The sequence below is a fragment of the Ptychodera flava genome, chromosome 7 (assembly GCF_041260155.1).
Source record: "Ptychodera flava strain L36383 chromosome 7, AS_Pfla_20210202, whole genome shotgun sequence".
Lineage (NCBI taxonomy): Eukaryota > Metazoa > Hemichordata > Enteropneusta > Ptychoderidae > Ptychodera > Ptychodera flava.
This window is the reverse complement of record NC_091934.1, coordinates 460250-487177: the sequence shown is the minus strand read 5'-3', so window position 1 is coordinate 487177 and position 26928 is coordinate 460250. Positions and strand designations below refer to the sequence as shown.

At 36.2% G+C, this 26928-nt stretch overlaps 1 protein-coding gene across 2 annotated transcripts in view; it reads right to left on the bottom strand.

Moving 5' to 3' along the window:
* LOC139137833 (6-phosphogluconate dehydrogenase, decarboxylating-like) overlaps nucleotides 1-26928 on the bottom strand; it is a 258052-nt gene that overhangs the window by 24902 nt on the left and 206222 nt on the right. For both annotated transcript variants that reach the window (XM_070706117.1, XM_070706116.1), the window contains exons 11-12: nucleotides 5626-5756; nucleotides 4192-4325 (exon numbers count right to left, since the gene is read on the bottom strand). In XM_070706117.1, the coding sequence (XP_070562218.1) occupies nucleotides 4192-4325; nucleotides 5626-5756 (265 nt within the window). The remainder of the gene's footprint in view (nucleotides 1-4191; nucleotides 4326-5625; nucleotides 5757-26928) is intronic.

The following is a 26928-nucleotide window of genomic DNA, read 5'->3' as shown; positions in this document are numbered from 1 at the left end:
ATAATGTTCTATTATAGTATCATTAATGTACATAGCCAGTTTCGTCAACTTTGGTCTCGTCATTCAGATAAATACCCCTAATTAGGAAAGTTCATAAAATATGCAAATTAGGAATTGGCTGAAGTAAAAATGCTTAATGACATTTAATAGTGTTCTATCATAGTATCTTTAATGTACATAGCAAGTTTCATCAATTTTGGTCATGTAACTTCAAATATATATCCTTAATTTCAAAAGGTCATTAAATATGCAAATTAGGATTTGGATGAAGTAAAAATGCTTAATGACTTTCAATAAGGTTAAAACATAGTATCTTCAATATGCATACCAAGTTTCGTCAATTTTAATCGAGTAAATTCAGATATATACTCCTAATTTAGGAAATTTCATTAAATATGCAAATTAGTAATTATCTTTCATGTCACCCCTTAATATCTTTCAAAGCTGATATATCTTGGTGTGATCAACATTTGTAGCGAATCTCATCAAATTATGTGCAGTCGTTGTCAATATATATCAGTTTTTTCTAAAATCATTAATTATGCAAATGACCAAAAATTAAGCAAGCCACACCCACCAAAAACTAATCAGTTCTTGCCATTTGCAAACTGAATCTATGTACCAGATTTTAATGTGATCTGATGAGCCGTTTTTGAGATATTGAGTACACAGACAGACAGACGGACAGACAGACAGACAGACAGACAGACACACAGACAGACAGACATCGCTGCGACATATGCTCACGTGTGTCAACACGTGAGCAAATAAAACTATTTAATAAGAATGTCTCCCTTTGAACTTTTCCCTATTACATAACATCTTATAGTGAACTTTTCCCTATTACATAATGTCTTATAGTGAACTTTTCCCTATTACGTATTATCTTATAGTGAACTTTTCCCTCAGCATGGCCTGCTGCTCTTTATGTTCAAGCTGAGATCATAAACAACTACTTTAGTGTTTATCTGTCGGTGGCATACCCACATGTACATCTGGGACCCTTTACCTGTTTACAACATGTTTGCTCAATGAGCACAGTCATCTTTCAAAGTTTTATTTTGATACATGTATTTGTAAAGAAAGTAGATTCAAGTGTCATTTTTGTTACTTTCCAGCGCCTGAGTTCCCCTCGACAGTTTTTTTTGTGTACGTGTGGGCCTGCCCCTCTTAACTAAGGTCACATAAATATTGAAACTATCTGCATCTCGAGCACCACATGCACGTGTGTTTGCCTTACTGTTCCACTGAGTTCATTCCGACTACATAGCATGCTTGTACTTTTTCAAGATCCATGAATCAAAATAAGTTTACAGTCATTCACAAAGCACATGATGCAATTACACTATGCAGTAAAGCCAACCTTCATACAGGAAAATGGCAATCACTGTCAAAGGGCATACCACTTTTCGGCACACATAGAACACAGTGAGTTCACTCCACCCACGTTAGAGAGAACATGTCATAAATTTTTATTTTAATGACTTTTCTTTTTTTACAACAGCAAGAACAATTATTCAATGATGTAGTTAATCAACTTGTCATCGGATTTTCACAGGTTTTCAGAAACACTGTTGAGATTTTAAGAATTTACAATGACTTTCAGGCATGTATAGACCAAATAAAATACGTTTTCAAGCCTGAATTGTCTAGTTAATTACCTCCCGGTGCTCTTGCCTTTTGGACAGGAAGAATATTGATTTTACTTGCCCATCTCTGATTTTGCTTGTTACTTTGTTTACACTAGCATGTTGGACTAGTAGGCACCAAAAACTTCTTGCCTCAAAGAAAAATATACTAGTCTGTTAGCTCAGGTTGGTTGAAGCTCACTCCTGCAATGTCATTGCCAAATGGGGAAATCTCAAACACAAACCTAAATCTACCAGGAAGCCCAAAGTAACATACTAGTATGTACATGTACCAGTACTACAGGACTCACAGCAAACCACATTTCAAAGGACACAATTGAACACAGTATTATTAAGCAAATTTTCAAATCACAAAGAAAGTGCTAAGTTTGAAAGTTTTTACTGTTTTTGTACAATTTTTGCTCATTTTCATATAGTCATATGATCAATTTGGCTTGAACAAACTGCAACCAAGTGAGACTGTAGTTCAAAATTTCAAAGGTCTTAGTAGTAGTTTCTGCATTTCAATTTTTTATCATTTCTGCATTGAGCTCCTTTGCATTTTTTTTGAGCCACAACAATCTCAGAAATTCAATCTTTGACCCAAATGCATTCAGACACTAAATGTAAAGCTGATAAGTTCTGCTGTTTCTGATTAAACTTGGTGGACAGACAGAATGATATGTATACTGAAGAGCTGTCTGTTCCTCTTACAATCATATTTAATAGGTCTTTGCAACAAGGTGTTTTTCCAGCTATTTTCAAGCGTGCAAACATTGTCCCTATTTTTAAAGCTGGGGACCGAACTGAGGTTGTAAATTACAGACCAATCTCACTTTTGCCCTTATTCAGTAAGATTTTTGAGAAAGTAGTGTACAATAATCTTGTTAATCATGTTAAATCTGTCATATATGAAAGCCAACATGGGTTTGTCAGCGGCCGTTCGACCACGACAAATCTGGTATCTTATATTAATTATATCAGCACAGTGATGGACAAAGGAGGGCAGGTTGACTCTATTTACTTGGATTTTTCAAAAGCTTTTGACTCGGTCGACCACACTTTATTAATTCATAAACTTCAGTCATATGGTATAGGTGGTAATCTGTTAACCTGGCTTTCCACATATCTTCAATGTTGTTTACAAAGGGTAGCTTTTGACGGGGAACTGTCATCATGGGGACATGTCACATCAGGTGTACCCCAAGGGTCTATTTTGGGTCCGCTCCTCTTTGTACTTTATATCAATGACATGTCTGAATGCATGAACCATGCAAATTTATCTTTGTATGCTGACGATTCCAAGTTATTTATGGCCATTACTGATATGTCCGATTGCATCAAACTACAACAAGATATCAACCAGGTTGTGAAGTGGACGAGCAAATGGAAGTTGTCATTAAATGTTGAAAATGTTCATGTATTTCATTCACTTCGAAAAAAAACGTCAAAATATTTCCTTACAGATGTGCTAAGCAAACTATCTTGACTCGCACCAACTTTGTAAAAGACCTTGGTGTATTTTTAACAAGTAAACTTAACTGGAGTATGCACATTAACCATGTTGTTTCAAAGGCTTTTAAAATGCTTGGATTTATCAAGCGTTCTTGTAAATATTTTAATAGCATCAAAGTTTTAAAAACATTGTATGTCTCCTACGTCAGAAGCCACGTTGAATACTGCTCACCCATCTGGTCCCCTCATCAATTATATTTAATAAGGAAATTAGAAAGAGTCCAAATAAAATTTATCAAGTATCTTTGTTTCCGTTCATCGATGGCTTACTCAAGGGCTCTGTATAGTAACCTATGTTATGAATTTCGCCTTCCCACATTGGAGAACAGGCGAAAATTTTTAGACACTCTTTTTCTTTATAAAATCCTTCACTCAGTTTATAGTGTACCAGATGTTCTTGCACAGATTCATTTTAACGTTCCTGCTTTTACATTGCGTCGTGCTGTTCTTTTTAGACCAGTGTCAGCAAGTACGAATATCTTGAAACACTCATTTTTATCACGATCTCAGACATATTTAAATTCTATCTGTAACAAGCAAAATTTAGATATTTTTAATAACTTCAGTAATTTTCGTCATGGATTATGTAAGATCCTTTTTTCTGAATGATTACTTTTATCTGGATGTTTTTCTGTGTGTCTTTCGCTGTGTTGCTGTTTTTTGGTTATTTCTTATGTGAATTCTCCTGTCTGTTTGTTTAGGTTGTAACTGTTATATATTTTTCGTTTTTGTATTATATTTTTATTTTCAAACAAACCTGTTATTGGGGCAACCTGTTGCTTCGAGATTAATAAAATAAAATAAAATAAAAATAGGTGGACACTGGAAAGCCATTACCCCTATAGTTTCTTTTGCCATGTTTATATATGACAGCAGGAAGCTAAAGAGCCACGCTTTGGTAGTTGTCTGAGTATCAACATGTGTACTTTTAGTTCTAAATGGATAAAGTGAAACAAGCATAAACTATTGCATCTTTCATGAAGCATACCATCAAGTTAAGCGAGTAAGAAACTAAAAAGCACATTGAAAGACAATAACAAGGTGTCACCTGCGGATGATACATCCACCTCGCCACATCAGGGCAATACCTCCATAGTTTAGTGTCCAGTTAAATATTTTAGCAGCTTCTCGCAACAGCATGAAACCTTGTGCATATGACACAATTTTTGATGCATACAGGGCCTGCAAATATACAAATATTACAATGTTACAACTTCATTTCTTGACATGACCATATTTGATGATAACGAAATCCACAAATATGAGAGAAGTGTGGGTCACATCGTACCGGGAAATTCCTGAAATATTACTAAAATGGCAAACTCTCAGCTACACCGCGCTCCATTATTCCCCTTTTGTCTTAACGGTTGTTGATTACTGACTACGATACATGTATCTTTGATAAACACGCAGAGATTATGTATAGGCTTGGCGGTATAGTGCGCATGTGCTATCTTCAACACGATGCTGGCTGAGCGTTCTCAACTCTGCCGGTATCAGTACAGCAAACACGTCCACCAGACCAAAGCCGGCACTAGCGCTCAGTAGCATTGAAAAAGCAAGCGAGGGCCACAAAAGTGAACCTGAAGAAGTGCGAGAAGGTCAATTTAAATGTAAAACAGTCCGACTTTGGCTCATACTGCAACAACGATCAAGAACGTAGTGAAGAGTCAGATTTGGCCGAGAGAGGACGCAGTCGTTAACAGAGATGTGCTCAGTTCAACAACAATGAAAGTATTTGACACGCTTAACCCTAAATGTAAAACGAATCCGGCTCCTTCTAGAAGTGCCGAAACTAGCAGTTTTTGTTATATGAGGTTGAAAACAGTAATTAGAGATGACGAATATCTACAAAATGATTCTCAATACTAGAGAGAAATCAGGGGGTAGAATTGAATTGTAAATATTTTGAATATTTTGTCACTTATTTGACTCGTTGTTGGTCATGATCTAATGCAGAACATGTGGATTATGTTGACAGTCGAAATTCATAGGACACAGGGTTAATAAGCGGCCAAAAACTGTTGATCACCTTTGGCGCATAAATTGTGACCTTGCGTGACTTGTACTTTATTAATGACATAATCTGGTCGATGATTGGCTAAAAGTTGGAATTCACTTGGTAAATCAGTAGGTCAGGGGTTAAACATACCAAGTGTATCCATATGCCCGAAATATGTACTTGCAATATGACGTTAAGTTGGTCTAATAAACATTTTCATTCAAAGTAATACATTACCAGGTCCATGGGACATTTGTGATTTGCAAAGTTAAGTAGGACCATTACAATGTCAAGTAGGACAAAATAGGGACAATTATTGAATGCTAGAACCCCTTTACGTTATGGCAGCATGTGCATAACAATGCACAATATTGTGAGCTGTACCATCTGACAGCACATTTAAACATCAAAGTAAAAAAATAGTTTTAATTTTCAACAACATAATCATCACAGGATATGTAGAACACAGATTTCAAATACCTGACGAATGCTTTCAATAAATTCCTGTTTATTCCCAGAGTATTTTGTAGATGCAGGTCCTTTGAGCTGTTTGCTTGCTTCAACTCTCTCTTGCTGTAATGCTGACAAGCATCTGGCAAATACGGACTCTCCTGTGAAAATGTAACATAATGAATCCCAGTAAATGACACAGTTCCCACCTGTAATTTAGGTTTGTATGCATTGTCACTGAATTGAAGTCAAAATATTGTGGCAATTAGAATAGGAATTAGGGAGGCATAGGCAAATATGGTCATACCTTTATGTCATACCTTTATGTCATAAACAAGTCAAGTTTTAATTACATGGCAAATTTAAGTAATGGCTCCAGCCTGACAAAAAATAAAACTGCTGCCATATTAGATGATCTCATATTAAAACATAGGGCCAAAGTCCCTGAAGCTACTATAGACATGGATACAAAATTAAGTGTTTTCTGACTGTATGAAATTATCTCACTAAGGTCATCCTAGGGACCTGTAAACCAAATATCAAAGCTGTGTGACCAGCGGTTTTAAAAAAACAAGCGACTCAACAGATGACAGAGCTCTGCTGTGTTATGTAGAGAATAACCTTTTGTGACACATGTATTGATAAAGAAGGTGGATATCTTTGATAGCTCATTTCAGGATGGCCTGACCAAAATGGAAAAAAAATTCCTTAAAAATACAGATTTCCATATTTCATCACAATTTTAAAAAATCTCAGTTTGGTTATCCCCAGGGACCTGTTTACCAAATAACAAAGCTGTCTGACCAGTGGTTATGAAGAAGAATATTTTTTACCAAAAACACCCTTTTTGGTCTAATTTGCATATTTTCAACAATATCAAAATCAATAAAAAGAGTTTCTCAAAATCATATAAATTATCCACACAACAAATATCAAATCAATAAGTACTGCAGTTCTCAAGATATTTGAGTGGACGGACGCCTCACAAACGGACATACATACATACATACATACATACATACATACATACATACATACATACTGACAGTGCACGCCGGACAGATACCCATCCCAATAGCTTCTATAGACTATATTAGTCTATAGTAGCTAATAAACGAAAGTTAATTACATTCTAATTAAAGTAAACAAGACTTGCTTAAATCAAGATTTTCATCATGAAAAAAAAGCATATCTGTCAGGTTATAAAGAATCTTAAGCTGGTTATCTTTTTATCAGTATTTTCATCCTATTAACCAAGCACATTTAACTTTCAAATAAACATTGTAAGTAAGTTCTGTTGAATAAGTTGAGATTGTACGTACTCAGAGAAAGCACACTGAAGAGACAAATGTTTGAAACTAAAGAAGTTCAAGGTCATCAAAAGCATCATGTAACACTTTCATTGCACTGTTTACACAGATTGCAAAATTGCTATAAATAGCACATGAGGAATCTTACAGCCCTGCTTAACCATAAAAACCCTATCACTTTGACCACTCTTTTAATTGACCACTCTATTTTTTTCCTCAAAAAGTAATTTTATTTTATCCTTACCAAGTCAACCATAAATGGAAATTAGAACTTTCTCTATCTCTATTTATTTGACCACCCTATCATGACAAACTATTTTGAGCAATTTCTTTTAAATAATATACAGGGCACAATAAATGACGGTTCAGAATATGTCAAAGTTGGGATTCAGGCAAGTTGCCTTTACATGTTTTAATCCTCCAAGATGGTAAGCATTTCACTATGAACTGTCAAAAAAAGTTGAACTTTCTGATAATTCTACACTAAATTATTTTGGCTTTGATGATTTCCTAATTAATTCAATTATTTAAAATCATATTAATTATTTTTTTCTAGGTGAATTGATAGGGTTAATACAGAAGAAGAATTACATACAATGTAAGTCAAATTTTGATCAAAAATGACAAAAAAAATTCCTTAAAAATACAGATTTGCATATTTCATCACAATTTGAACAAATCTAAGTTGGGTTGTCCCTAGGGACCTGTATACCAAATAACAAAGCTGTCTGACCAGCGGTTATGAAGAAGAATATTTTTTACCCAAAACGCCTTTTTTGGCATTAATTTGCCTATTTTCGACAATATCAAAAAATTAAAAAAACTAGTTTCTCAAAATCATATTTTTCATCTACACAACAAATATCAAATCAGTAAGTACTGCGGTTCTCAAGATATTTGAGTGGACGGACGCCTCACAAACGGACATACATACATACATACATACATACATACATACATACTGACGACGGACGCCGGACGGATACCCATCCCAATAGCTTCTATAGACTATAGTCTATAGTAGCTAAAAATACCGCAATGATACGGTGTTGCTCAAATTTTATCAGAATTGGTATATACCAGTATGGGTACCAATGGTCAACAGTATACACATATTGACTGGCCATGAGGGCAACAGCATACGTCTGTACCCCGAGGGACTGTGAGTCACCCCCAAAAACAGACTGTTTCCCGAGGCCGTAGGCCGAGGGAAACAGTCTGTTTTTGGGGGTGACTCACAGGCCCGAGGGGTTAAAGACGTATGCTGTTGCCCTAATGGCCAGTCAATATGTGTTTTGTAACACACCTCATCCGTAGTCATACATAAGCACGTACCATACACAAAAGTTGTCGCATGATGTAATATGTTGGAGTGGTTCAGCAAGAAAAAGTTTTTGCCGACAGGGTCGCAATACTTCTGCAAAACGTTCAATGCACCTTTGATTATCGTCTTCGTTCGTTTCGAGTCCTTGTTTGAAACCAGAGCATTCAGTTCTTCTTCAGAAAGTAGGATAAACCGAGAAATTTCTCGACTATCGTTTTGCTTGTCCGCAGACGGCATCTTTGTTTACATTCCAGTTCGCGCATGCGCCAATGTTTTTTTGACGTCAGCGGGCATCATTTTTCGGAACTGATGCCTGGCAGGCAACAGTTCCGACAAATGATGCCTGATGACGTCGTTTACGTGGATCAGCACAAAAAGAACGCATCCCACGTGACTGTCAATTGGCGAATTAGAACACAGACTGCGGATGAGGTGTGTTACAATAAATGTTGTTTCTATCTGTTCAGTGGAGTAAAATTCTACGTTGATGTTATGACAACGATTTCTGGTAAAACAACAAGAAATATTTAAACCAGAAAAACAAGAATGACAAAAGTAAATAAGGTCTGAAACTTTAGGTACTGGAGGTCAACTTTAGCAACATGAATAGCAGAAACAAGCCCCTCTTAGTTTGAGCATAGACAGTCTTCCCCCCCTCTACTGTCTATGGTTTGAGCAGGTCTGTTAATATGTGACAGTTCATTATGACAGGAAATGACTCAAGGTCAGTGGAGTTGGCCTGTTTCTTACTGGCATGCCATCACTCCTGTATATTAGCAGGATTTCCCTTTTTCTTACCTCATTTGCACATTTTTTACACTGACGTGTTCATTTGAACAACGTCACATCTCAAACCCTGCATCTACCTGTACACCAATAGGCGAGCGGCAGATTCACCTATTTTTCACACTTAATGTACCCACCTTACATACGGCCACATCATACATCATTTGAAAGCTTATTATCTCTAGTTCAAGAAAATTAACGATGTGGAGCTGCCAAATAGGGCCATACACCCCTAATTTGCATAATTCACACGGGTATCCAATTTGCATAAATGCGATATAAAATTAGAAATTTCATTGTTAACTACTCTAAACATACTTTTAAACTATCGACTGATATATCAAATAAAAGGTATTTGCATGTAGAATACAACACAGATATCCAAAGAGATATTTGAATTGATTTCAATGAAATATTTCCATATTTATTGTGAAAAAATTATTTTCCCCTTTTGAATAACAATATTTTAAAAATTTCAACACATGCAGCCTCATCATACAGCCACATCAGACATCATTTCAAAGCTTATTATCTCTAGTTTATGAAAATGGACAATTTTGATCTGTCAAGTAGGGCCATAGCCCCTAATTTGCATAATTTACATGGGTACCTAATTTGCATAAATGCTATGCAAAATCAGAAATTTACTTTTAACCACTCTAAACATACTTGTAAACTATCGAGTGATATATCACATGAAAGGTATTTACACGTCGAATACAACTTTGATATCCAAAGAGATGCTAAAATTGATTTCACTGAAATATTTTCATATTTATATTGAAAAAATATTTTACCCTTTTGAATTAAAATATTTTAAAAATTTAAATACATACAGCTACATCATAAAGCCACATCATACTTCATTTAGAAGCTTATTATCTGTACTTCAAAAAAGTTGACAAGGTTGAGCTGTCAAGTGCGGCCGTAGCTCCTAATTTGCATAATTTACATGGGTACGCAAATTACAAAAATGTGATATAAAATTAGGAATTTATTACTACTCTAAGCATACTTTAAACTATCGAGTGATATATCTAACGAAAGGTATTTGCATGTAGAATACAAAATAGATACCCAAAGAAATATTAAAATGATTTTATTGAATTTTTTTCATAATCATATCGAAAAATATATTTTTCCCTTTTGAATAACGATATTTTAATACTTTTAACACATTCAACTACATCATACAGCCACATTATACGTCACTTGAAGGCCTATTACCTCTGCTTCACGAAAAATGACGATATGCAGCTGCAAAAATAGAGCCGTAATTCTTTAATTTGCATAATGCACACGGGTACCTAATTTGCATGAGTCCAATATAAATTTATAAAAATCCATGTTATGTACTCTTCACTTGCTCTTTAACTATCGAGTGATATATCAAATGAAAAGTATTGGCATGTAGAATTGAACTATGAATTCTAAACACGTATCTAAAATATTCTTATCGAATATATTATTTAAATCGCGAATATCTTGACTTATTTTTAATATTCATAAAATTGTGCAGTAAATACGAATAATGCCCACATTATGCAAAATAAAAATAAAATGTATACAAAATACGAATAATTCAGCAACACAGGACAAATATCGCTCAGACTGAGATTCAGAGACATTGTATGATTTTCATTGGAACCAAACACGAGCTTAATAAATTAATATTAAACATACAAAATGTATCCTACTGTGAAATTTTTCGAAAGCTCTTTTCAAGAAATCACATTTTTAGACCTCATTATCTGTGAAGGTCATCGATACAACAAATTAACATTCTCGACTTAAGAACACACACACACAACACCAACAGATACCAGATTCCAGTTCATGCTATCAAACGGCAACATTCAAGGATTTGTTAAAGGCGAAACATTACGATACATTAGAACAATTATGCCACAACAATACGATACAAAATACAAGATTTTTTCGAGATAATGAAGTAAATGAAGTAAAAAAAAAGTAAAAGTAATTCTAGATCTTGTTTGATTATAACTAACTTTAGAACAATCGGATGACATTTAATTGTTATTCGATTTTCATTGAATTGCCTTCGAAATCTTGGAATCGCAAAAAGTAAAAGGGAACCAAAATATTTTCAGGTCCCCTATAGGCAGATCAAAGCTTTCAAGTGCTCCTCTTCTATCCCTCAAAATTTCGATTTCTCCCCGAATTCCTTCGCCCCTCACCACTATTATTTGTGAACGTTGCCTAATCACATACATATGAAACAGAAATATAAGCGTTATACCTATGCCAAACAAAACCTACGACAGCTCGATCTCCGATTCACATGAGCATCCACAAACACAACCAGACCGAAACGATAGACATTCTAGCTTCCTTATTTGAACAAACTTAACTTCAGTGAAACAACGTGGTCAAGTAGTGCACACGTTTCATCAACCGAAAATGAATTTTAAGCGACTGATAAAGACAACTCTATTCTCGAAAGGTAGCATAAAAGGATCGCAGCGTCACATTAGTCTTTCCACTCCAGTGCGGGTTCAGGGCAGGATACGTAGATTAGGGGTAGGTCTCGCCATGGCAAATCAAAACTTTACACAAAACAGCCAAACATCACTTACACAAAATTCAAACAACGTTAGATATGAACGATGTGTGGAGTTTGCTTTCTCTTATTACATGTCACCAGTTGTGTCTGCTGTCAAATTAATCTTTCGTGCACAAGGCAGCTATAACTGTGGCAACCCTTTTACTCATGACAAAACTGTTTAAGAAGCTGGAGGATGATGTATTTGTAGAATTACTAGATGTACTGGAAATGCATGACACTGTATCGCCATGAATAACTTGGATCATGAATCATGCCATAAGTTTGACTACAGCTTACTCTTTCACATTGTTTCGGCTACAAAGCTACTTTTTAACAACTACAATAGTGTCGTTCATTGGGATCTTTCCTCATGTTTGGACTTGATAGTAATTTGTGATATTTTCCCAACATCTTTACGAAAAAATGTCGGCGTTCAAATCATTAACTACATATCTTAAAAATCAATTTATATATATATATATATATATATATATATATATATATATATATATATATGTGTGTGTGTGTGTGTGTGTGTGTGTGTGTGTGTGTGTGTGTGTTGTTGCCTTGCTTACAACATTACAAGAAAATGTTGGTATACTTGAGTAACATTAAAAGGTTTTCATATGCTGTGAATGAGTATATCGTACTCCATATAAAGGGCATGTTTGGAGAAACACTCTCTGACCTATAAAAACTAGACATCGGTATCGGAAAATAGTGCAGACAAGAAGAGCTACATTCATATGTTTTGAAACATACATTAAACAAGCAAAATATTCATTTCCAGACCTCATTTCAGCTGTTTGTTCTCCGTGTTCTATGCATTTTTTGTACATCATAACGCATGTGGTTGCATTGATACTGGTGTTAAATTTTTTAAAATACCGTTATTCAAAAGGGGAAAATGACTTTTTTCACTGCAAATATGAAAATATTTCAGTAAAACCACTTTGTATATCTCTTTGGAAGTCAAGTTTGTTTTTCCATGCCAATACTTTTCATTTGACATATCACTCCATAGTTTAAAAGCATGTTTAGTATTATTAGCATTTATGCAAATTGCTTACCAGTGTGAATTATGCAAATTTAGGGATACGGCCGTACTTGATGGTTCAACATTGTCAATTTTTTTGAATTAGAGATAATAAGCTTTAAAATGACGTATGATGTGGCTGTATGATGTTGATGTATGTGATGAAATATTTATAATATTGTTATTCAAAAGGGGAAAATATGTTTTCAATATAAATATTAAAATATTTCAGTGAAACCAATTAAGTATCTCTTTCGATACCCATTTCGTATTCTACATGCTAATACCGTTCATTTGATATATCACTCGATAGTTTAAAAGTATGTTTAGAGTAGTGAACAATGAATTTGAAATTTTATACTGCATTTATGCAAATTGGATAACCTTGTAAATTATGCAAATCAGGGTTTGTGGACGTACTTGACAGTTCAACATTGTCAATTTTCTTCTAGTAGAGATAATAAGCTTCCAAATGATGTATGATGTAGCTGTATGTTGTAGCTTTATGTTTTAAAAAAATTAAAATATTGTTATTCAAGAGAGGAAAATATTATTTTCAATATAAATATAAAAATATTTCAGTGAAATCAGTTTTAATATGTCTTTGAATATCAAAGTTGTATTCTACATGCAAATACCTTTTATTTGATATATCACTCAATAGTTTAAAAGTATGTTCACAGTAGTTAACAGTGAATTTTCTAATTTTACATCGGATTTATGCAAATTGGGTACCCGTACGAATTATGCAAATTAGGGGAGTATGGCCCTGATTGGCAGCTCCACATCGTCAATATTCTTAAAGTAGAGATAATAAGCTTTCAAATGATGTATGATGTGGCCGTATGTAAGGTGGATACATTAAACTCCTAAAATAAGGCCCTTTTTGTGGATTCGCCGCTCGCCTACAAATACTGAGATGGTAGCTTTGGCAGTATGGGAGCCTTTGTGTGTGACAGACATACATCCGCATATACATACCCACATACATACAGACATACAGACACCGACTCATCATATGAGCTCTTTTTGGTATTTATATACAAAACCAAATATGAGCTAACAACTGATTGGCATCTGAACTTCTTGGTGCTATGCCCTTATACCAAGTTTTATTGAAATCAGTCAAATAATATTTGAATATGGCTTGTACATAGAAAATTAAAACAAAATTACCATGCAATGCCATAATTGTCAGTGACACTGTCAGACTTTGGAAATCATTGATGGAATGATGGTGAAGTGATAAACATCTTGAAAATGGTGGAAAAATGTTGTTACAGTATTGATGTGTATTTGCAGTTGATGTCTGATGTATGAATGGAATCAGCTAAATTTGAGAAATAGTTGGGTGTGTGATCAATGGTTACCATGTAGTTATATGAAGTCTGAGTATTGGTTTGTGATAAAGGTGGATATGAGCGGACAGATGTATAGTTCCTCACACAAGTCAGTAGGTATTGTAAATTTTTCCATCTTGTTAACTTGCAATTTATGAAGCTTAGTTTAACAAACAAAAGGCAAATAAACTTAAAAGTACTGGGCACAAAGGGAAAAACATGGCTGTCAACTATATATGTCAACAAGTCATCGTTGATGACACAGTCCCCACTTGTTAATGGGTACTTTGATTACAGGTCCTCAGAGAGGATAGAGTCCTCTTCATTAGGTCTGTGATAAAAATACTTTTGAATAAATTCGCTTGATATATGTCTGAGTTGTAGTTCAGAACATGAAAACATCGTAATAAAATGGCCACATGGTGGCCATATTGGATCGTATCACAAAACAAATCAGTGTGCATATGTATGACATAGGTCAATGTCCTTGTACCAAGTTTGAATAAAATCCGTTGAGATATGCCTGAGTTATGGCTCTGTACATGAAAAAATCGTAACAAAATGGCCGCACGGCAGCCATATTGGATTGTATCACATGAAAAATTGACGTGCATATCTATGACATTGGTCAATGTCCTTGTACCAACTTCAAATAAAATCAGTTGAAACATGCCTGAGTAATGGCTCTGTACATGAACAAATCGTAATAAAATGGCCGCCTGGCGGCCATATTGAATCGTATCACAAAACAAATCAATGTGAATATGTATGACATATGAAGTAACCCTTCTCTTGTACCAAGTTTGAATGAAATCGCTCCAGGCATCTCTGAGATATCTGCGTGAACAGACGGACAGGTGCACGCACGCACGCACGCACGGACATGACCAAACCTATAGGTCCCCCCGGATGGTGTCCGTGGGGACTAATAAAACTGCTTTATTTATGGAAAATGGATTCAAATTTGTACTAAGATTCAGAAAATTTCATTATCGTATTACAAGAAATTTCTTTGTCTGAAAGGCAGCTGACATCCCTATATTCACTTTAATTCATTAACACAATCATAAAAACTAACAAATTGCATTTCAAAACATAGGGCCAAAGTCCCTGAAGCTACTATAGACATGGATACAAAATTAAGTATTTCCTGACTGTATGAAATTATCTCACTAAGGTCATCCTAGGGACCTGTTAACTAAATATTAAAGCTGTCTGACCAGCGGTTTTGAAAAAAAACAGCGACCCAACAGTTGACAGAGCTCTGCTGTGTTATGTAGAGAATAACTTTTTGTGACACATGTATTGATGAAGAAGGTGGATATCTTTGACAGCTCATTTCAGGAGGGCCTGACCAAAAATGGCAAAATTAGCTGCAAAAATACAAAATTGATGATTTCACCCTAATTTTAATATATTACATTGAGATAAAGCCTAGGAACCTGTATACCAAATATCAAAGCTATCAGATGAGTAACTTTGGAGAAAAGGGTCATTGAGTAACTTTGGAGAAAAGGGTCATTGTTGATGACACAGTCTCCACTTGTTAATGGGTACTTTGATTACAAAGTCCTCAGAGAGGATAGAGTCCTCTTCATTAATAAGGTCTGTGATAAAAATACACAGATGGCACTCAATGGCCAAGAATGAGTTCCATGGTGATGAAAACATAAAGCCAATGTAGGCCACCATCCTAAATGTCATAAAATGAGTCAACTGGGAATTAATCAACAGGATGTTGCAAAACATTTTGCATTCTATCCTAACACTAACAGATTATCACAGGTACCATATTTCATAAAGTCTGATGCAGTATTTACAACACTATGAGATCCACATCTGTATCAAGTTTCATCAAATTTGACACTGTATTTGTGGATATATCACTCTAATTAGGAAAGTTCATTACATATGCAATTACAAATTAATAAATGATAAATGATAAATGTCTTTTTCACCATTAAAGCAATGTGAGCTTAACATCTGTACAAAGTTTCATGAAATTTGATGCAGTATTTCTTGACATATCAGCCTTATTACGAAACTTTAATAGTTGACATGATACTACCATTGACGTGAAACAAATTGACGAGCATATGTATGAAATAGGTCAATGTCCTTGTACCAACTTTGAATGATACTGGTGGAAATATGTCTGAGTTATGGGTCTGTACATGAGAAAATCATAACAAAATTGCCGCCATCCAGCAATATTTGATCATACTGTTTAAAAAATCAACACGTATATGTATGACATAAGTCAATGTCCATGTACCAACTTTGAATAAAATTAGTCGAGACTCGAGTTATGGCTCTCGACATGAACAAACCATAACAAAATTGCCATCATGTGGCTATATTGGACCATATCATGAAACAAATCGACGTACGTATGTATAACATAAGTCAATGTCCTTGTACCAATTTTGAACAAATTCGCTTGATACATGTCAGAGTTATAGTTCTGGACATGAAAAAATTGTAAAAAAATGGCCACACGGCAGCCATATTGGATTGTATCACAAACAAATCAATGTGCACATGTTATGGCTCTGTACATGTCAATGTCCTTGTACTAAGTTTGATTAAAATTGGTGAATAAAATTGGTTGAGACATGCCCGAGTTTGGCTAAGGACATGAAAAAATTGTAACAAAATGGCTGCCATGCATCCTTATTGAATGACACGCCGCCTTGGAAGATATCCGAGAATTACCCCCTTCATCTTCGCTTCAAAAATTTCGGCCATCCAGCAATACCGCGGTGAAGACGCTACAGTTTCAAACTAATTTTAAGAGCCACTGTGTATTTCCTAGTAAACTCATTGTCACGCCAACAATGTTTTATTGCCTTATGTACAAGGCAGTGGTATTTTTTTATGAATTTTCATTAGTTTTATGCATGAAATTTTTGATCGAAAAATTGATGCTTCGTAAAGTTTGGTCAAACATCCAATGTATTCACTTTTCCCCTGACGTTTTTTGATGAGAGTCATATGGTCAACCCAGTCAATGTAGTATCATTCGACTCTTAATGGTACGAAATGTGTCAAACTGTCAGCCGACCCCTCTCGACCCCTTGCGTTTTTACATAAGGGGGGGGGGGGGGCCATTCTTTCTGCCTACTTTTCGCGATTTTCTAAAATGTGGACGCCTTATGTAAACATAGCCAGGCCGCTAGGCTTGCAGCTGGGGGGCGGGACAGCAGGTCACCTCGACCCCTGTCCGTTTCGACCCAAGTAATTCACACCCTCTTGTCGTTGGTTGTGGTCATATCAGGCCGGATGTCTTAGTCACTTTGACCTCTGTCACTTTTCATGTTACCTGACAACATTTTACTGAGTACATTATGCAACTTCTTTCCGTGAGAAAAACTGCTTACTTCAAATTCGCCACAACAATCTGACACTTGTGGGAGGCCTGGGGGTACCCCAGCCCCATTGTCATTTACTGACTAGGGAACTTGTGTAAATGAACTGGGGAGGGATAAAGCATGTCATTTTTTATTTTTGGAATAAGGCATTCGTCATTTATCGCAATTGATTGCCATATGCGGCAAGATTGGATGAGGGGAGACAATCCGTTTGCTTTGGTGTCTTCACGCCAAATGAGCCGATTTCCAGTTTAGGCGTTGGACTTACAGCAACGCATTATGGGATATCTTCCAGGGCGGCGTGATTGGATGATATCATGAAACAAATTGACGTACATATGTATGACATAGGTTAATGTCCTTGTACTAGTTTTGAATAAAATTGGTTGAGATATGCCCGAGTTATGGCTCTGTACATGAAAAAATCTTTACAAAATGGCCGCACAGCAGCCATATTGGATCGTATAACAAACAAATCGACATCTGTATGTATGACATAAGTCAATCTCCTTGTCCCAACTTTGAATAAATTCTCTTGATACAGGTCTGAGTTATGGTTCCGGACATAAAAAAAAACATAACAAAATGGCCACAAGGCGGCCATATTGGATCGTATCACAAAACAATTTGACGTGCACATCTATGACATTGGTCAATGTCCTTGTACCAACTTTGAATACAAGCGACCTTGCGGCCGATATAGCTATGCTGTGTTTATGTAGAGACTAACTATTTTTGACATGTTAATGAAGGAGGTGGAAATCTTTGTTAGCTCAATGCAGTGGCAAGAAAAAAGTGGCTAAAATAAGCTGCAAAAGTACACAATTGAAGATTTCATCACACTTTGAATATATCACATCAGATCATCCCTAAGAACAAGTCAACCAAAGCTATCTGATGAGTAGTTTTTTGAGAATAAAATTTTCTGACCAAAGATGGCAACAATTGCCCCAAAAAATAAAAATTGCAGATTTTGTCATAATTTCAAAAGATCAAATTTAGTTCATCTATAGAAACCTGTATAGCAAATTTCAGAGCTGCTAGACCAGCACTTTTTGAGAAACACATTTTTTGACCAAAAATGGAAAAAATTGCCCAAAAAATACAAAATTGCAGATTTCATCATAGTTTCAATAAATATCATTTATAGAATATCATTTATAGAAATCATCTATAGAAACCTGTATACCAAATTTCAAAGCTATCAGACCAATACTTTTTGAGAAACACATTTTTAGACCAAAAATTCCAAAAATCACCCCAAAATTACAAAATTGCAACTTTCATCATAATTTCAATAAATATCATTTAGTTCATCTGTACAAACCTGCATACCAAATTGCAAAGCTATCAGATGAGTAGTTTTGGAAATACACATTTTTTGATGAAAAATGGCAAAAATTGTCCAAAAATACAAAATTACAGATTTCATCAAAAATTCAATATATATTACTTAGTTCATCTATAAAAACCTGTATACCAAATTTCAAAAAAAACTATCAGACCAGTACTTTTTGAGAAATAAATTTTTTGACCAAAAATTAAAGTGCAAATTTGCATATTTCTGCACAATTTGAACAAATCTGGAATAGATCATCCCTAGGGACCTATGCACCAAATATCAAAGCTATCTGACTGGTAGTTTTGAAGAAGATTTTTAAAGATTTTTTTTCCAAAAACAACAAAAATTGCCTTAAAAATACATATATGCAAATTTCACCATGATTTGAAAAATCTGACTGAAGTCACCCTAAGTAAACTGCATATCAAATTTCAAAGCAATCGGACAAGCGGTTTCAGAGAAGATTCTTTTACCAAAAACAGCAAAAAATGCCCCAAAAAAACAAATATGCAAATTTCACCACTAATTGAACAAACTTAAGTGGTCACCCCAAGTGAACTGCATATAAAATTTCAAAGCAATCGGACTTGCGGTTTCAGAGGAGAAGGCAATTGTTGACGGACGATGCTGGAGGACGACGACGGAAAATCAACCTATTTGATAAGCTCCGCGTCGCTGACAGCGGAGCTAAAAATCGGTTTATACATGTCTGAGTTATGGCTCTGTACGTGACAAAATTGTAATTGAATGGCTGCCTGGCGAACATATTGCATATTTCTGCCCAATTTGAACAAATCTGAAATAGATCATCCCTAGGGACCTATGCACCAAATAGCTTTTGAACAAATCTGAAATAGATCATCCCTAGGGACCTATGCACCAAATATCAAAGCTATCTGACTGGTAGTTTTGAAGAAGATTTTTAAAGATTTTTTTTCCAAAAACAACAAAAATTGCCTTAAAAATACATATATGCAAATTTCACCATGATTTGAAAAATCTGACTGAAGTCACCCTAAGTAAACTGCATATCAAATTTCAAAGCAATCGGACAAGCGATTTCAGAGAAGATTTTTTTTACCAAAAACAGCAAAAAATGCCCCCAAAATAGAAATATGCATATTTCACCACGATTTGAACAAACGTATGTGAGGTCACCCCAAGTGAACTGCATATAAAATTTCCAGGGGGGATGTGCACGAGAGGGCGCTGTTGCGTTGATCGATGGCAGTGACCGTTAGTTCCTCGCGATACGTCATAGTGAAAACTTCCGGATTGTCGTAGGCCAAAGTTAAAATATGTTGCACCTACTCCAGCAGTGCGATTTCCATCTAGAGTTAAGTAACGTCCTTGAAGAAGATGGAGTCCCAGTGTTATGTAGGTCATTTACCCCACACTCATCATGACCTGAGTTCAATTAGTCTAGAACATTCTCAAGGTCACTGCCCTTGATGACCTAACAACCTTGAATTCAATTAGTCATGTTTGGAATGTTCTGGAAAGTTGATTAGTTGTGTAAGGGAGATAATTTTAGAACAGTAATTAGCATGTCAATAAAAGTTCTAGATTGTTCTTATATGCCTTTATAAAAGGGACGTGCTCAGCTTCCAGTCAGACTTTTGGGATCGTGTCTCTTGTGTGTTACTAAACTCCAGCAGTAGTCATTCTCAAGACTTTTCAAGACCTTCACTGTCAACGCTGGATTTATACTGTGGACTTTGTGCAGCTTCAAGCCTGCAAGCCAAAGGACTGTTCATTCATCCGACTGACTGTTACAACTCTGAGACTGGAGCTTTGCCGTCCCAGCTGAGATAAGTAGTCTGTACACTTTTAAAGCTTGTACTCTATCCCTGACTTAGCAATTAGTTTTATTTTCGTAATAAATTTTGTTTAAACGTAAACTGCTGAGTTCACCCTTTTGTTCGTTTTCTCTGCACGTAACAAATTGGGGGCTTGTCCGGGATACGAATATTTTGAGCCGTTTGACAACATTTTGCCTACCTTTTCAAAACTACTGTATACTGTGAACTCAGCGAAATTCAATCATGGCGGAATTCAAGCCAGACGAATTTATGGATGACCTTGATCAGGACACATTTAATTCCCTCAGAAAAGACAACCTCATAGCACTGGCCAATTTCCTTAAAGTAGATGTCAAAAGATCTATGCGCAAGCGAGAAATACAGTTCAAGATTGCAAAACATTTAGTTAATTCTGGCCATTTTGAGGAGTCTGCCTTAAAAGATTATGAGCCTGAGTCTTCCTTCGAACTCAAAAAATTAGAATTGGAAATACAGGCAGATTTCGAGCTAAAAAAATTGGCATTAGAAAAAGAAAAAGAATTACAAATGAAAGAAAAAGAATTACAAATGGAAAAGGAGAGACAGGCATTAGAAAAGAAAAAATACAAATGCAGTTAGAAATGGAAGAAAGACAGAAAGAGAGGGAATTGGAAATGAAAGAAAAAGAATTGCAAATGGAAAAAAGACAAAGGGAGAAAGAAAGAGAGGAAAAAAGAAAAGGAAAGAGAATTAGCAGAACACCGACTGCAGTTAGAAATAAAACGTTTAGAGCTTGGACAGTCAGGAAAATTCTTCCCTTCAGACAAGTTTGACATCACTAAGCATTTCAGGTTAGTTCCCCCTTTCCAAGAAAAGGATGTTGATAAATATTTCCTTCATTTGAGAAAATTGCTCAGAGTCTGAACTGGCCTAAGGAGTCCTGGTCTATGCTTTTGCAGAGTGCTTTGGTGGGTAAAGCCAGAGGAATTTACATTCAGTTGTCAGTAGAGCAGGCTTCAGATTATGATTCTGTGAAGGAATTAATTCTCAAGGGTTATGAGTTGGTGCCTGAAGCTTACCGTCAGAAATTTAGGGATTGTGAGAAGGTGAAGGATCAAACTTATGTTGAATTTGCTCGAACAAAAGAACAACTGTTTGATCGTTGGTGTTCTTCTGAAAAGGTCAGTCAGAATTATGACAAATTACGACAACTTGTTTTGATTGAGGAATTTAAAAGGTGCATTCGGAGTGACATCAAGACATTTATCAATGGACAAAAGGCCGATACATTAGAGGTTGCTGCACGTTTGGCAGATGATTATTCATTGACCCACAATCTTCATTTCTCAGCAAACCATTCCAGTCCTTTTCATACAGAAACAATGCAGGTAAATTTAACTCCTCCTTTTCATCCAAGAATTTCTCAAAGGACAGTAGGAAATCAAATGACAACAGTTCACAGAGTTCAAGTTACACTTCCACATCATCAGATCCCAAGTCTCAATCTCCTTCTGACAAACAGTTTGGTACACTTTCTTGTAATTATTGTAAGAAAGACGGCCATTTAATGTCAGATTGTTTCAAATTGAAAAGAAAACGTGAAGGTCAAAGTGGTCAAAGTGGATCTAAGCCCACCGGCTTTATTTCTTCATCAACTCAATTAGAGTCTAATAATGTGTGTAACACATTGTCTGAGGTTAAATCCCTCTTATCCCCAATTAATGAGGTCAAGGTCAATTCTTCTCAAGATAGCATTATGGGTATTTTCGAACCATTTATTCATAATGGTTTTATATCACTTTCTAGTGATTTTTCTTCCGCTACCCCTGTCAAAATTTTAAGAGATACCGGGGCGTCCCAGTCTCTTTTGTTGGCAGATACCCTGCCGTTTTCTGAAAAGTCATTTTCAGGTTCTAAAGTTCTTATTAAGGGGGTAGATTGTAATGACTACATTCCTGTTCCTCTCCATAATGTCTATTTGTCTTCGGACTTTGTTTCTGGACCTGTGGCTTTAGGTATTAGGCCTTTTTTGCCTTTTGAAGGGATTCACCTTCTTCTTGGAAACGACCTTGCTGGGGACAAGGTCATTACTAATCCACTTGTGACTGATAATCCTACTTTAGATCAGGATCCGGAGCCAATTGAACAAGAGATACCCGATTTATTTCCTTCGTGTGCCAATTACTCGAGCCATGTCAAAGAAAACTTCCGAGAATCAAAATACTCTCAAAAATAATGTCACAGATGTTGACTTAAATGACACCTTTCTCAGTCAGGTGTTTGACACGGATCATTCCGTTATTCCTCGTGGATTTGAAACTTCCAGTAAAACTTCTGCTGACCAAAGTCAGACATTTTCTAGATCAAATCTCATTGCAGAACAACACAAAGACCCAGATATTTTGTCTTTGTTTGACAGGGTAGATGATGAAGGTAAAACTTCAGATAGCTCTGTTTCCTATTATACAAAATCTGGTATTCTCATGCGTAAATGGAGACCTCCAGATGTTTTGGTTGATGACGATTGGGCTATAAAACATCAAATTGTGGTTCCAAAGCCCTACCATGCTGAAATATTGCGCCTGGCCCATGAAACCCCCTGGGCTGGTCATTTAGGAGTCAGGAAAACTTATCATAAAATTCTCAGTCACTTTTATTGGCCTAATCTCAGGCAGGATGTAGCACATTTCTGTAAAACTTGTCACACATGTCAAATGGTAGGAAAGCCAAATCAGACCATTCCAAAGGCCCCTTTACAGCCAATTCCTGCATTTCAAGAACCATTTAGTAGGATACTAATAGACTGTGTTGGGCCCCTACCAAAAACAAGATCAGGAAATGAGTACATGTTGACAATTATGTGTACATCAACTCGGTTCCCAGAAGCCATACCACTGAGAAACATAAAGACAAAGACTATAGTGAGAGCTTTAGTCAAATTTTTCACTTTATTTGGCCTGCCTAAATGTGTCCAGTCCGATCAAGGCTCCAACTTTATGTCTGGAATTTTTCAACAAGTAATGGATCAGCTAGGCATTAAACAGTATAGGTCATCCGCCTATCATCCAGAAAGTCAGGGTGCTCTTGAGCGATTTCATCAAACTTTGAAAAACATGATTAGGACCTACTGTTTTGACACAGAGAAGCAGTGGGATGAAGGAATTCATTTTTTGCTCTTTGCTGTTAGAGAGTCAATTCAGGAGTCTCTTGGTTTTAGCCCATTTGAGCTTGTATTTGGACATACAGTCCGTGGCCCACTTAAGCTCGTTAAAGAGAAATTCCTATCAGACGATGATGATTGTCTGAATATTTGCAATATGTGTCAGATTTTCGTACAAAACTCTCTAAAGCATGTGAATTAGCCAGAGAAAATCTTGAGTCATCTCAGCAGTCAATGAAAACCAAATATGATAAAAGCACCTCAAAACGGAAGTTTGAACCAGGTCAAAAAGTTCTTGTTCTACTTCCAATTCCTGGCAAACCACTCCATGCTCGTTACTTTGGGCCATACCAAATTGATAAGAAATTGAGTGATTTAAATTACATCATAATAACACCTGACAGGCGAAAACAAAAACAGCTATGTCACATAAATATGCTTAAGCCATATTTGGATAGGGATAATCCTACTATAACTCAGCCTGTCAGTGCAGTCAGTTCAAACCATTATGAAGATAGTGATACTGAAACTGACTTGAGTGAAAATACTCTAAACTCAAAGCTGGGCTCGGTCAAGCTTCAGAACTCAGAAATCCTGGAGAAGCTGGAGTCTACAAAGTTGGCACACCTCCAGCCAGAACAACAACAACAGGTGAAAGAACTGCTCCATGAATATAAACACCTGTTTCAAGATGTTCCAACGAGGACAAACGTCATCTATCACGACGTTGATGTTGGGGACAGTAAGCCTGTAAAACAGCATCCATACAGACTGAATCCAACAAAAGAGAAATATCTCCAGGAAGAAGTCAAATACCTGCTGGACAATGACTTTATTGAACCCAGTAAAAGTAACTGGAGTTCGCCGTGCATACTTGTTCCCAAATCAGATCACAGTTATCGTATGTGCACGGACTTTAGGAAGGTCAACGCTTTAACAAAGACAGACACTTTCCCAATCCCGAGGATTGATGACTGCATCGACCGAGTGGGAAAAGCCAAGTATGTGACAAAATTTGACCTACTGAAGGGATTTTGGCAAGTCCCTCTGACGGATCGTGCTCGTGAAATATCCGCCTTTGTTACACCAGACGGATTGTTCCAGTACAAGGTGATGCCATTCGGAATGAAGAACTCTCCGGCAACGTTCCAACGGATGATCAACGACGTCATATCCGGGCTAGACGGGTGTGCAGCTTACGTTGACGACGTAGTCCTGTATAGTGACACCTGGGAGGAACACATCAAGCTCATGCGGAAGTTCTTTGAGAGACTGAGCAAAGCAATGTTGACTGTCAACCTTGCCAAATCTGAGTTTGGTTGGGCTAGGGTAACTTACCTCGGACATACTGTAGGACAGGGTGAGGTAAAACCTGTTGATGCCAAAATCAGTGCCATTTCAAGTTTTCCCATACCAAACTGCAAACGACAACTGATGCGCTTTCTCGGTATGGCTGGTTACTACAGAAAATTCTGTCCAAATTTCTCCACAATTACTGAGCCTTTGACTAACTTACTTAAAAAGAAAGTAAAGTTTGTTTGGTCAGAACAATGCCAACAGGCATTTGATACACTTAAAGCCATACTGCAAAGTGCTCCAGTCTTGTCTGCACCAGATTTCAGTTTGCCATTCCAATTAGCTGTAGATGCTAGTGATATGGCTGCTGGTGCTGTTTTATTGCAAGAGGATAGTCATGGGATAGATCATCCTGTTTGCACGCAAATTTAATAAATACCAGAGAAACTATTCTACTATTGAAAAAGACTGTTTATCTTTGATATTAGCTTTACAGCATTTTGAAGTTTATGTTACTTCTTCAAATCAGTCAATAGTGGTTTATATTGATCACAACCCTCTTGTTTTTCTGCAGAAATTTAAAGGCAAAAATCAGAGATTGCTAAGATGGAGTTTAATGTTACAGGAGTTTAATCTTGATATTAGACATATCAAAGGCAGAGACAATTTAATTGCAGACTGTCTCTCTCGTATTTAGAGTTTATTGTTGTTCACTTTCAAGAAATTTTACTTTAGAAAAAAAAAAAATTTTGAGTACTTAAATCCTTTTCAAGATTACATTTGTAAAAGAAAGATTTTTCTTTGAAAAATTTTCTTTTTTTGAGAGGGGGTGTGTTATGTAGGTCATTTACCCCACACTCATCATGACCTGAGTTCAATTAGTCTAGAACATTCTCAAGGTCACTGCCCTTGATGACCTAACAACCTTGAATTCAATTAGTCATGTTTGGAATGTTCTGGAAAGTTGATTAGTTGTGTAAGGGAGATAATTTTAGAACAGTAATTAGCATGTCAATAAAAGTTCTAGATTGTTCTTATATGCCTTTATAAAAGGGACGTGCTCAGCTTCCAGTCAGACTTTTGGGATCGTGTCTCTTGTGTGTTACTAAACTCCAGCAGTAGTCATTCTCAAGACTTTTCAAGACCTTCACTGTCAACGCTGGATTTATACTGTGGACTTTGTGCAGCTTCAAGCCTGCAAGCCAAAGGACTGTTCATTCATCCGACTGACTGTTACAACTCTGAGACTGGAGCTTTGCCGTCCCAGCTGAGATAAGTAGTCTGTACTCTTTTAAAGCTTGTACTCTGTCCCTGACTTAGCAATTAGTTTTGTTTTCGTAATAAATTTTGTTTAAACGGAAAGTGCTGAGTTCACCCTTTTGTTCGTTTTCTCTGCACGTAACACCAGGCTCTACCCTAACCATGAACAGCTTGGAAAGTGTGCAGACGGTGGAAATTTTACCCAAACTGAGAGTGATGGCGTATGTTGTACAGTTAGATTGCTACGCAGACGATAACGATCGTGTACTCACCGGCGCCGTCCTTTTGAAAAACCAATTTTTACCAGACTTCGAAAAAATTTCATTACCAGTCAGGATAAATGCTCAGCATTTTCAATGGATAGATGTAAGTAGCATTCCCAAAATTTTTTGTTTTTGTTAAATTTGTGTATTCGTTCAACAGATAGGCGCGCGTGCGGCGATTGCTGCATACTGCATATCAACATAAAAACAAAATAAAAGCAACAAAAACGTATACCGTAAATATTGAATGCGCAATACATTTTCCTACTGTGACGGATCGGAGATTTTGATATATCCTTTTTCAAAATGTGAAATATGGATGAATTTGCTGACAAAATAATGTTGAAAACAAACGCCAAAAACTGCTGAGTAAGTGTTTTTCACATGTCAGGCACAGTGGTGCATACAAAGATTTACACCCTTTGGGAGCTACCAATACTGATAAAATGCCCTTTGAATTTTATATAGAATCACTTTGATGAAGACAAGTACCAAGGA